Source organism: Porites lutea, chromosome 12 (genome assembly GCF_958299795.1).
Source record: "Porites lutea chromosome 12, jaPorLute2.1, whole genome shotgun sequence".
In the NCBI taxonomy this organism is placed as follows: domain Eukaryota; kingdom Metazoa; phylum Cnidaria; class Anthozoa; order Scleractinia; family Poritidae; genus Porites; species Porites lutea.
The window spans coordinates 10,459,050-10,471,549 of NC_133212.1; the positions used below are offsets into that span (position 1 = coordinate 10,459,050).

At 40.8% G+C, this 12,500-nt stretch overlaps 1 protein-coding gene across 1 annotated transcript in view; it reads right to left on the bottom strand.

The window, feature by feature from the left end:
* The window catches only part of LOC140921501 (uncharacterized), a 14,070-nt gene extending 1,706 nt beyond the window's left edge, over positions 1 to 12,364 (bottom strand). Inside the window, exons 1-2 of the mRNA XM_073371505.1 lie at positions 12,258 to 12,364; positions 1 to 1,292 (exon numbers count right to left, since the gene is read on the bottom strand). The exon at positions 1 to 1,292 is cut by the window's left edge and continues 1,706 nt beyond it. Of these exons, the coding sequence (XP_073227606.1) occupies positions 1 to 1,262 (1,262 nt within the window). The 5' untranslated portion in view covers positions 1,263 to 1,292; positions 12,258 to 12,364. The remainder of the gene's footprint in view (positions 1,293 to 12,257) is intronic.
* Positions 12,365 to 12,500: the final 136 nt, after the last annotated feature.

Sequence of the window (12,500 nt, forward strand, 5' to 3'; positions counted from 1 at the left end):
TCCCTGAATGTTATGTACTGTGCTGGATCTTCAAGGTGATGAACGGTCCAAGGTGGTATTCCCGTTGACAGGTGCAATGACATCAAATTATTCATTAACCACTCACAAGCAAGTTCAAGATCCTCCTCTGTAGCAGTTTTATTCATCTTCCGCTTCTGATAGTCTATGATTTGAGTTACCAAATATCGCGGCATATACCTCGGCAGTGTGAGTGGGATCATGCTGTGTAATATCTTGCATATTCTGATGCTGGTCTTAGCGATGGAGCCAAAGTCATATGTAGATAGCCATGTTTCTTCTGCTGTCGATAAAACTGCACCTTTGTAAGTTCCGCAATCCAGTCGGAACCACATGTCATGTGCATAGTCACTGGACCTTAAGTAATGGTTTACAACATCTTGCTCTGACACCATTATATTATCTGAACTAAACAGAAGTATCGGGGCAATGTCAACCGAAATCATGAGGGTATCTTGATCATCAGGTCGCTTGTACCCCAATTGTAATGTGTATGCCGGCATGTTCAGTCGCAATCCACTGAAATTTGGGTGATTGAAGCCACCGAACTGCCAATTTAAAGGGAGGGTGTACTCCCGTAAAACTTTGTCAACAGAATTGAAAAAAGCAAAGGCGACCGATTCGGTATTGAGGATGAAACGGTCTCCTCTTTTACCAACTGCACTTCTGTAGCGTGGAGCATCATTCGCCCCGTTGAGTGATAGCATCTCGACAACGTTTCCTTCCTCTATGAAGTGTACAATGTCATGGTTGCCAGGGTCGCCATCGAATCGTAGATACAGAATGAATCTGCCTTTCTCCTGCTCAAGACCTTCGAACTTGCCCGCTCCTCTCAGCAAGTTATCCAAGTCCAGCTCTAAGCAAAAGTCATACTCATCAGGAGCCCCAACTTTCAGACCATTGTGCGAACTCCCCATCCTCAAAAGGCGTCCCTTGAAAATTGGAAACTCAGCTGATAACTTTTCAATCACACCTTCAACTATCTTGTGCACATCTTTTGACACTGTGTCGACGAACTCATCAGTGGGGTCAACTCTTCGTCTGACATCAAGTTCCCGCATGTAGTCAATCATAACGGTGCTATCCAAAGCATGTGCACTATGAAAACATTTTGCGTGCTGCCATCCACACGTTTTGAAATCATTAGCAATGCTTTCTGGATCACACGACGCATTTGGGTGACGACCTCTTGTGTGAGCGTGGTGAAACTCCAGTAATCTTCTTGAGAAACTCCACTTGGCCATGATTTGCTGTTGCAGTTTGTTTTCTTGCAGCTGAAATATATTATGCATTATATTATTTTCTTGCAGCTGAAATATATTATGCACTATACTGACTGGATTAAATATAAAATGCAATTGTTGATAGGGTTTTACGTGTGTACAGTTTTACACAGAAAGTTTATACACTCAGCCTACCTGACCTGAGATCACGTTAATATGGAGGTGAAGTCCCCTGATTTCACGCATTGATTTTGGTGCCAAACAAACATACACATTTTGTTTCACGCGAGTAAAACTCAAAGTTTAACTCCCATTTCGTGTCTGAGACAAAGGGTGTATGTTTGTTTGGCACCAAAATCAATGTGAAATCAGGTGACTTCGCCTCCCTATAGGATCTTTTTAATCGCTGAACGTCAGCCAAATAGTCGTGTGGTACCCGGGAAAAAAACTCTAACAAATTCTGAGATATTGCCAGAGATGGGGAAATGTACATGTACAGACAACGTGACGGATGGACAACAGACGAAACGCAATGACCATATGTCGTATCAATCCGGTAGCCAAAGTTCTGACCATTGTTTCTTGAGAGAAAAATGGTCCAAACCTATATGGCAGCAAATATGACCTCAATTTTGACCTTTCAAAGTCACCCAATAACAAATTCAGGGTCACCATGTGAAAGTCCACATAAGACCTAACACCAGCTTAACAGCTCACTTCAGACAGATGTCCTTTCATTTCCCTATATAAACACAGTTCCTAAAATTCCGTACGATCTGGCTTCTCTATTTCAGTCACCAAATTGTGTTCTGATGGCAAGTGCTTTCTCAAGATATTCTTTAGCTTTGTCATATTCACCAACAGACTGAAACACATTTCCTTAGTTTCCGTATGAGGCGGCCTCTCCTGTTTTGTCGCAAATCTCTTTCTTGATAGCAAGTGCTTTCTCAAGATATTCCTTCGCTTTGTCACACTCACCAAGAGATATAAATACAGTTCCTAAGTTTCCGTACAAGCGGGCTTCTCCCCTTTTGTCACCAATCCCTTTTTTGATGACAAGTGTTTTCTCAAGATATTCTTTAGCTTTGTCATATTCACGAAGACGCTTAAACACAGTTCCTAAATTACTGTAAATTGCTGCCTCCCCCTGTTTGTCCACAATTCGTGTTTTGATGGCAAGTGCTTTCTCAAGATACTCTTTAGCTTTGTCATATTCACCAAGAGATATAAATACAGTTCCTAAGTTTTCGTACGAGCTGACTTCTCCCCTTTGACGAGTAAAATCGTCTGGCGTTAGACAGAGTAAAGTCTGCAAGTCATTCTTAGGGAGTAAAGGGTTAAGGGAGTTTTTTAAGGGAGATAGTTTTTTAACAATTCTGTGGTTACCTCATGGAGGGGACTTGTTAGTGACTGTACAATATTGAATATTCTTTGATGGCCTGTGTAATTGGGCGATGTACAAAAACATTCAGATTTCACTTCCACTTTGCTGGCAATTGAATTGAAAATGGTCAGAGTAAAACGTGCACTGCAGGCCGGGGTTAAATGCAGACTGAGGGTAAAATGCAGACTACAGTTAGTTATAACATATATGTACAATGTATCATGTTATTTCCATTGTTGGGGGCTGACCATAAACATGATCATTCAGGCTAACTGTAGGGAGTCTGCACTTTGGTTAGATGGAATAGTGCTCCGGTTAGACTGAATATCACTCCAGTTAGCCTGGATACTACACTCAGGTTAGCCTTAATGCTCCAGTTAGCCTGTTTACGGTGATGTGAAAAATGGTCATATCATTCACATAAAAAGGCTATAGTCTGCAGTCTGCATTTTAGTACCCTTGGTCTGCAGCCCACATTTCACACACAGTCATTTTGCCCCCCATCTGCAGTCTGTAGTCTGCTGTCCCCAGTGTCGGTGATTTTGGTACCCCTGCGTGCTACGTCCCTGACGCATAAAAATTCTCAAGGACACATAATAATTCACAGCCTGCATCCCTTAGGAAGCAACGATCAATCGATTCATCGAAAAATCTTTTTGAAGAATACCATGTTCGATTTGAAATGTGTAGTGAAAGCTACCGCCAATCAAAAGAGTAATATTGTTTCCTCATAAAAAAAGGTTAACAATAATTCTTGGAACGAACAGACAGAACGATTTCCATGCAAATTCTCCAATACAACTGTTTCTTTTTTTTCAAAAGCGGCCATGTTCATTTTACTGATGGAGTGCTTACTCATTACATGTATATTTGCCATATATGAAAAGCATGTGGCTGAGCAAAAATGACGGACAAGGTCCTTCTAGTTCATTCTTTAAAGATTTAGTAATTAGAAATGCCACCCAAAAAGGTCTTATAACCTATACCAAGCCAAAAAATGTTTTTTGCAGAACAGCCGCCAGAAATGGCTTCAAACAAGAGTGATCTCGAGACTCAAGAAATGCTGCCAGACCTGGCATCTAATGACAACACCAAAGAAAAGAAGATAAGGAAATTCATGCCACACTGGCTAAAATCCAATGGTTGGTTGAAATATGATGAGGAGAAAAACTTGAGGTATTGTGATGTTTGCACTAATTTTAACAGAAAAAAAATCCCTCCAGCAAAGTGAAGAATTTTTTGTCTGGAAGACTAGTTTCATGAGAGTTCTGACAGGACTCATTGGGTTTTGAACTGGGACTCATCGATTCTGGGCTGGGATGCATGATTTCTCACGAGATAAGTCCCAGGACTCAATAAAATCATTGCAGTCTGCGTTTTACACTAACTGACTCAAAAACCTAGCTTAAAATAAGCTTACTTACACTGTAAAATTGTAGTAAAAATCACTTGAGACCTGAAAACTCTGTTCAAGAAAGTTAAATCCGACGTTCAAAAATATGCGAAGCAATGTCTTGTTCCCAGCGCTCCCTTTTTGAGTGGGGAGAATCCGCTGATCGATATGAGTGCAGGCGCAGGGCTACGTGAAGGGCGACATGCACATGACAGTCTTTGTTATGTATACCGAGCGTTCGAAGAAATCTAGAAAGCTTGCCAGCTAGAAGCCATTGACTAAGGTCATGAAAAAAAAAAGTCAACCGTTGAAAAAAAGTGAAAGTCAACTCTTCAACCCACGAACAATCTTGCATAGGGCGGCTGCGCCCGCAGTACGAGCGGCAGTTAAAACTGAGGTGTCCTACGAAAACGACACAAAAATTACCATTTTCTTCTCACCTAACAAAACTAAGGACAATGCCAAAGTTGCTTTGCACTCTTTTAATAGTTAACTTGAGAACTCCGGGTTTAATTTGACCAGGCATAAGCATAGTCAGGAGCCCATCAAATGGAGCCTCCATCTCCCGTACATGCCCTTGGAGTCAACCCTTTCCCGAGTAGATTTATAATTAGAACGGTTCCCAGGGGAGACTTCGCGCGCCGACGGTGGGAAGAACCAATCACAACAACGAAATGACACTGCTATTGTACTTCATCGAACAGCAGGAAATTCGGTGTTGACAGGCCAAACACAATCATAAGCTAGTGAAACGTGACTTTAGCGTTTTCATCTCTCAGAGATTTTCTTTCTTTTCTATCTAGTGGGTAGATTATACTGTGGAGAGTTTTACACTCTGACAATGTTAATCTTCATTTCGGTTGCTTGTCTCACAGTTAGAGGCCATGAAGCTGGTCTGTTACATGCATAATGATTAACTACTACCTGCAGTCTGTAGTTCTGACAGGATTCGTTTTCTTTAGTCACTTTTTTTGAGCGTTAAGTTCTTATTTCGGCTAAATGACTGAAATGACTCAGTATTAATCAAATTTCTAGTTTTTCAAGCCTTTTTTTTTTCCGAAATGCGTTTATCTAAAAAAATACTTGTTGTCCTTGTTGTTGTTTTGTCCGTCAGCTAGTGTGATGATTCCCTGCTATGTTTTGTAACGCCCGGCCCAGCCATTGTTTTCTCGCAAAAAAGTGATCCACAGATGCGAATTCGGAGGAAAGAATTAAGCCTAAACTTCGGTATTAACTGCTGAGAATTGTCCTGTTAGTCAGTCATAATTCTTTTGGCGCAGATACAATCCATTTTGTTTTTCTTGAGATAAGTGGGTCTTTGGACTGGAGCGCGATGTCACAAAATCCTCCGTTAGCAAATTATTCACGGTCGAGCAACTGTTGTCTTCTGTTCAACTTTTCAAGTGCCAGTTTTATCAGGCAACTCTCATGGTGATACAAGTCAGTTGCCAAGGACGACTGCAATTTCTCAAATTTCGGAACTGAAGCATCCCTCGTTAGTTGCTACTTAGGTCATCGCTTTTGCATGCGGTGCTTAACTGGCGAAATCCACCCCACGGTGATGACAAAAATCAAATGATCCTGGCACTTTTTCGGCGCTGATCATCACAGAAGGCTTAATCGTCGACTCTTTTCAAGGTGCATGCTTAAATGTGGGATGTAAAGCGGCAAAAAAAAAAAACAACACTCGCAAAGATAACCTTTCCGTGACCCTCAGTTCGCTGCCTTTGTCCCATCGCTTCATGCTCAGTCTCAGTCGGGTAATTCATTAACTTTTATTTCATGATACCCAGATCCCAGCAGCTGTAAAATTGTAAAAATGGACGTAAAGTAAAAAAGGGAAACGGTCGAAGGACGGGCTTATGAGTTCGACTTCATCCAACTTCATTTTTTTCACGGTGACATACGAGACTCACGGAAATATGACACTTTTCGCGGGAAACAAGCCGTTCTATTTATAAATCTACTCGGGAAAGGGTTGACTCAAGAAATTAATGGAGATGGAGGCTCCATTTGATGGGCTCCTGGCATAGTTTGTTCAAAATAACGGAACTATTATCCTACCTGGCGACACTCTACGAACTACGAGCGAGTTGCCATGCCGGACGCCGGCGACCAATTTTTGGCGCCAAATTAGAAGCTGGTAGACAAAAAAAAGTTTCACTTTATACAATCTCACTGATGGCTTTTGGAATTGTAAATCCCTTTTCGTGAATGTTAAGAACGGTGCTTACTTTTGTTAGTGCGCACACGTTCTGCGCATCACGCAAGCAATTGTTCGCCACGCGTGCGTTGGGTCCGCGCAGGGTTGACATCGACGCTATCAAATTTTCCTACTATGACCAAATCAAGTTTAATGAACCTGTACTTCAACCAGGAACACTCGAAAAGCAGCATATCGCAGACCATTAACTGTTTACGTCTTCCTCTCTGGTTTCCCTGAAATCTGCCCATAATTCAAGGGCCAATTTTTGCTTCATTAACACACCATCATAAAGCCCCCGGCCGTATTATTATTATTATTATTATTATTATTATTATCATTATTATTTTTTATTTATTTATTTATTTAGCGCATTACACTGTAATCCATTGCGGATACGGTGTAATTACGTGCCAAAACTACAAAACCGTCCAAAATTTGCCTTACTTGTTGGATTATTATAATTATTAACAACATCCAAATAAATAACTGTGGGTGGAGCTCCGCTTCCAGGCTTGGCTAAATCTATTTAGTATATACTAAAACAGTGGATAGTGTTTTCCGGGCGCACTGATTGGCTACTCAATCAGTGAATATCCTGCACTATTCACTGATTCACCTCCAGTTCCTCGGAGCGAGCGACGCCAAACTCGTGTAAGTTGCAAGCAAAATGCCTTCCCGGTTTGCTGCCGTAAACAAACAAAGAAATTTCACAACTGATCAAGCAAGCTGTTTCCGAAATAGACGAAGAAGGTGACTAAGTTCGGATTGGAAGTTTTAACAGGTAAAGCTTTGTCTTTTTGACACGAATTTATCGATAAAACCGGTGAAAAAGTTTTTTGTTTACAAATGCAAATGAAGCTTAAGTCTTGCTTACTTTATTTAGTTGAGTTGTTCATAAATAAGCTTAAAACTAAACTTAATAATCTTTTTTTATAGAATGATTTTAAATACAAAAAGAATTCACAACTCCTTTTGAAGAAATTTCCCCGCAAGAGCTAAACAAATGCCTTCAAAAGTTTTAGTTGCCGGCAAGAAAAAGCGACGGCCGCGGCCGCCCGGTCATTACGCGCCAAAATTGTAATCGTTGGCAACAGTATTTGAGTTAAAAATCGTCGTTTTTGTGCTCAATTATCTCACTGTTTTAGTATATACTAAAACAATTATTCACCTCAGTGTCGGTGGCTAGTCGTGGATATTTACCTCACTGCTTCGCAGTTCGGTAAATATCCAGGACTAGCCACCTCCACTTCGGTGAATAATTGTTATATACTATTCTTTATCATCTATGGGTATATTATGAACTCACAAAGTGGCCAGCTCCCAGTTGGCAGAGTACTGCATCGGTATCGCAGAGGTCATAGCCCATTGCAGAAACGTGAGAGTACTGGAACGAGTTTCTTATATTGTATAAATTGAAAATCTAAACATTTCAACTGAAATGTTACTGAATGAAAAGCTACCCAGTCAAGTTTGAGAGTTTTCAGCGGAAAAATTGTTCAAATGGGAACCTTGCAAAAGTTGCAAAATTCCATACAAACTCTTCAAATTTTGTGGCCTGTCTACCCAATCCATACAAACTCTCTACTTCGGGTGATATTTGAAAAGCTATCATTTTGCCATTTTCCTCTTCTAAATACTTCTGTTCTTGCTCAAGACTCTCAAATTTAGTTGGTCTTTCATTTGAATATCTTAGTTTTTCAAACAAACGGAAAACAACCATACTCTTTCCCAGTCCTCCCACGTTTGGCGGTGAAACAAGCGCGTCCGAGCAAAAAGGTGTGATGCAGTGGACTGGGACTCTGCTTAGAAATGTCGCTTGTTTTCGACTTTGGTCAGGGCTTGCGATGTGGTTTGTCCATGGCACTGCCGCTGTCACTGAATTATGGCGGCTTGATTTGTTTTCTTGCAACTTCTTACTCGTTCCTATGTGCTGGTACGCTGTCTCCTAGAGACAAATATTGCAATTTTTTGCGGGAGGTTTAATTGGAGTAGACAAACATCTCTTTCAAAGGGTTTCTCGTACTACTTCCATGACTCTACCACTGAATTACATTTTCGTTCTCTTACTCGCCAATGTCGATGTTATTCCAAAACAAAAACAACTAAGTACTGTGTAAAACACGAAGGAAAATCTCATCCATGTCATCCATGGCAAAACTAAAAGACAGCAGATCGTGTTTCATAACTAGATGACGTGTATTTTATAAATGAGTGCAGCTCGTGCAAGGTGAAATTATGCTAATTTCAATCACCGTCATTCTTCACCGTCATCCTTCTGTTTAATTTTGAAAAAAAACATCTCATACGTCTTTCTGTTTCTTAGAAACTTCAAAATTAGTTTCCCCTCAGTTTTCACTGTTTACCTTGTTTTGTTTTAGAGAGAAAAACGGAGAAAAAATCCTGCAACTAACCTCAATAAATTTTGTTTACATGCGGTTGCCGGATTTGCGACGCATTGCGCGAATCGCCATGGCGCGTTGCATCCGAGAAGCAAAGTTTGAAGCAGTACAACACCACTATATCAAAATATATCAATCTAATTTTTTGTTATGTTATATAAAATTTCTCCGCGTTTAACATATGTAAAAATTGAGGTTAAGAAGTGTTAAGCTTTTGCAAACGAAACGGCGAAAGACGATCAGGTGATATTTACTGGAAGGAGGAGGTATTCAACACTTTCAAATTAAACTCAAATTTTGGTATTATACGACCAACAAGTTTGACTTATAGGCACACAGACACAAACATATGAAACTGTTTATTGATATTGTTATGAAACGAATTTAACTATTTAACATTGTAGCCTGAAATTACAGAAAGAAAATAGAATTTCAGGTTTGCAAAAAGGAAAATTTCGCCGGCCTTCAAGCGCACCGGAAGCGCGGAAAGAGCGCTCGTGCCAGTCCTACTCTGCATCACACATTAAATGAAGAGCGGAGCGCTCGTTTCACCGCCCAACATTTATCCGCCCTGGGTTATAGGTTCGAATCCCGTTCCGGCCTGAATTTTTTTCAGGCTTTAATTTCACAACTGCTTAAGTTGTGTGTATTACTGCGATGATCAATCATGTATTCAAATTGAATAATTGCTACTAATCTCGCAATCTGATTGGCTAATTTGCCGATGTCGGTAAGAGTCCAGACAACGCTGCTCGCGACAATGTGTCACGCAATGTACGGACTGTTTTGCAGTCTAATGTATCGGTCAAATCGAAGCTTCATCATGCCCCCCCCCCGGGCATGCCCCGGGCATTTGACACCTTTGCCTTCCCGGGGAGGAGGGAATTTGATGATCAGAGTCTTCCAGGGGGTGGGGAATTTGATCCCCATGCTTTAGGGGTGGGGAATTTGAACTGCACCCTCGATTTCATGTAAAATCTTTGGCGTGGTGATGAGCTATCATGGGGGACGCGGTGTTAGAGGATTTTCGTGGAAAAGATTGTGCCTTTGTGGTCAATTGGTTACGAGGAAAGGGAATAAGAAATATTTAGATTTTAAAATTTTTAACTGGATTCAGGCTTTGAATGTATGAATGTATTTTATTGTTGTGTTTACATTGAAATACAATACCTGTACCGGCGATTCAATACAACAACAACATAAAATAAAATGAAATGAAATAAAAAGCTCAGGTCAACTACTTTGACCTTCTGCAAGTATGTTAATTAATAAGGTGAGTATGATGCATGTCAGTGAAATAGTCATGATATAATAATCTCAATAGGTGGAATCTTTTTTTACAGAACGCTTTGTATGTTGCATGACGAAGAAAAGCTGAGCATTCAGTGACCTTGTAGCAGCGATTTCCGCCGCTTTGCACGAGACGTTTGTTCGTAGTAAATACGCTAACAGTGTTTCTCAGTTTTTGTTATATTAATAAAGATTTCGTTCGACAACTGAAGGCGTTTCCGCCGTTCTTCTGTCATTTTTGTGCCTGTGAAATGTCCCCAGGTTGGGGGCATTTGATCACCTGAATGGACCCTAGTGTGGGGCATTTGAACGGCATTTTGGCCCGGGTAGGGGGCAATTTGAACAATAATTTTCAAAAAAGTCAAATGCCCGGGGGGTTGCCCGGGGGGGGCATGTTGACGCTTCGATTTGACCGATACATAAGCACGAGCTGAAAAAGGCATTGCGTGACACATTGTCGCGAGCAGCGTTGTCTGGAGTCTTACCGACATCGGCAAATTAGCCAATCAGATTGCGAGATTAGTAGCAATTATTCAATTTGAATACATGATTGATCATCGCAGTAATACACACAACTTAAGCAGTTGTGAAATTAAAGCCTGAAAAACCGTAAAGAGATTCGAAAGCTGACGTTTCGAGGTTAGCCCTTCGCTCCGACGAATCTCTTTACGGTGGCAATTTCACATTATCAACTCAGTGGATAAAACCAAATTATCCCATTTAAAAGTGAGTCATATTTTTGTTAGCCCCATTATTTGTTAAATACTGATCGTAAAGTCCATTAGCTTTCAAAGTTTGTCCATAGCTTACAATCAGTGAAATAGCTATTGTTGTCAATCTAGACAAAGTTCTTTGCCCGGCATATCGTTCGCTCTTGGGCTTAACCATGCATAAGACACGATGGCCCTTGTTAACTCAGGGCCTCTTCATATGAGCCCGGCTGACCGGGCTGGCCCGGTTTCCGAGATCTCGCCTCACCTCTAAATCCTTTGTAAAATTTTCGATGTGTTCATATGAGAGGGCGGGCTGGCTCGGTTCCCGAGATCTCGGTTTTTCCAACCGAGATCTCGGTAAGCGGGCTGGAAATTTTGCCATATGAACACTTCATCCCGGTTACCGGGATGAACGGCGGGATGAATTCTGGCGGTCCGGATGGCATCGTCTTGCATTGCCTGCTGTATTTTCCACATCATAAGCATCCCATTTAACTGCAGTGATACAGCTTTAAGAGTTACCGATGCTAAGATAGGCCCAAAACTTAAAATTTTTGTGTTTCGCTATGTTTGCTTTGTTTCCTAAATTTGGCGCCAGAACTCGTACCCAGGATCTTTGACCTTTTTTCATCTCGGAAACCGGGCTGAAATTTCTCATATGAACCCAAAGCAAAATTCATCCCGGTAACCGAGCCAGCCCGGTCAACCGGGCTCATATGAAGAGGCCCTCAGTACTGTGTGACAGTTTAAACAACAGAAATGTTTCGTTTTATGTGACGTGATTAATGCACTGTGTATGATCGCAAAATAAATCTTTGCATCTTTGTTCGCTCTTTTGAAGTTTCTCGAACTTAAAAACCACTCCAGGCTACCATTTAACTCTGTGTTTGCTGATTAATATAACTTACTTTCCACGCCAGTTCGTGTCATAGACAGACTGACTTGCTCTGACGAGGCAACAAATAAAGGCTACTTTTGCCATCGTTCTGTTGTACAATATGGAAGGCCATGAATTAATTTTTTTGTCAGTTTTCACTTAATAATGTATTTTATAATGTATGATTTGATCGATTTGATCGATTTCACACAGACTCTCGTTTTCCCATGGCAACAGACATCAGAACTGGCAGAGCCAAAAAATTTGTTGTTTACTAGCAAACGATGGAGCTTACAATTGATCATCACTTTATGATTGTTTGAATTTCGTAGCTATCATAATCAAGCCATATATTATTCTAACTGGTTAAGATAGAAACCAGACAACGCAAAGTTAGTTAGAGCTGTACTTATCACGGCGGAACTTGCTTTGGAAAGTGAAACAACGAAAATCGCTTGAGGGTTTCTAGGTATATACGTATTTCAAGGAAACACTGTTTATCATAATGCGTCATGCATGGAAGATGTATTTGGAAGTTTCTGGAGTGTCAAAACATGAACTTGGCGGGATGCGAGAGAAGTTAAAAATCAAAGCAAGAGAACATGATGCGAGATACGGGATGAACATATCTTGGCCTGTACAGAATATGTTCATTTCAACCAGGATATACGGGATAAATTTGAAATTGAGGGGCGGGATGCGGGATGAAACACAGCAAATCACGTCTAATTAGTGACTACAGAAACTAATTTACCTTTCGGGAGTTCTTGAAAACATCAATGACCCAAATAGAAAGAGTTTTTAAAACAGCTTGCCAATCGTGTTTCGGTCACACCAGCGTCGTTACCAATAACTAGCTTTGATGAGTCTTAACTACATGACGTCAGAGTTAAAAGTAGTTGGTGATTAGCGTCGACATTGCGGTCACAAATTCTCTCAGGTTCTGACTTTGCGTTGACAAAGGAAATTGGCTGTGAACAGTTTACACCATTATTTC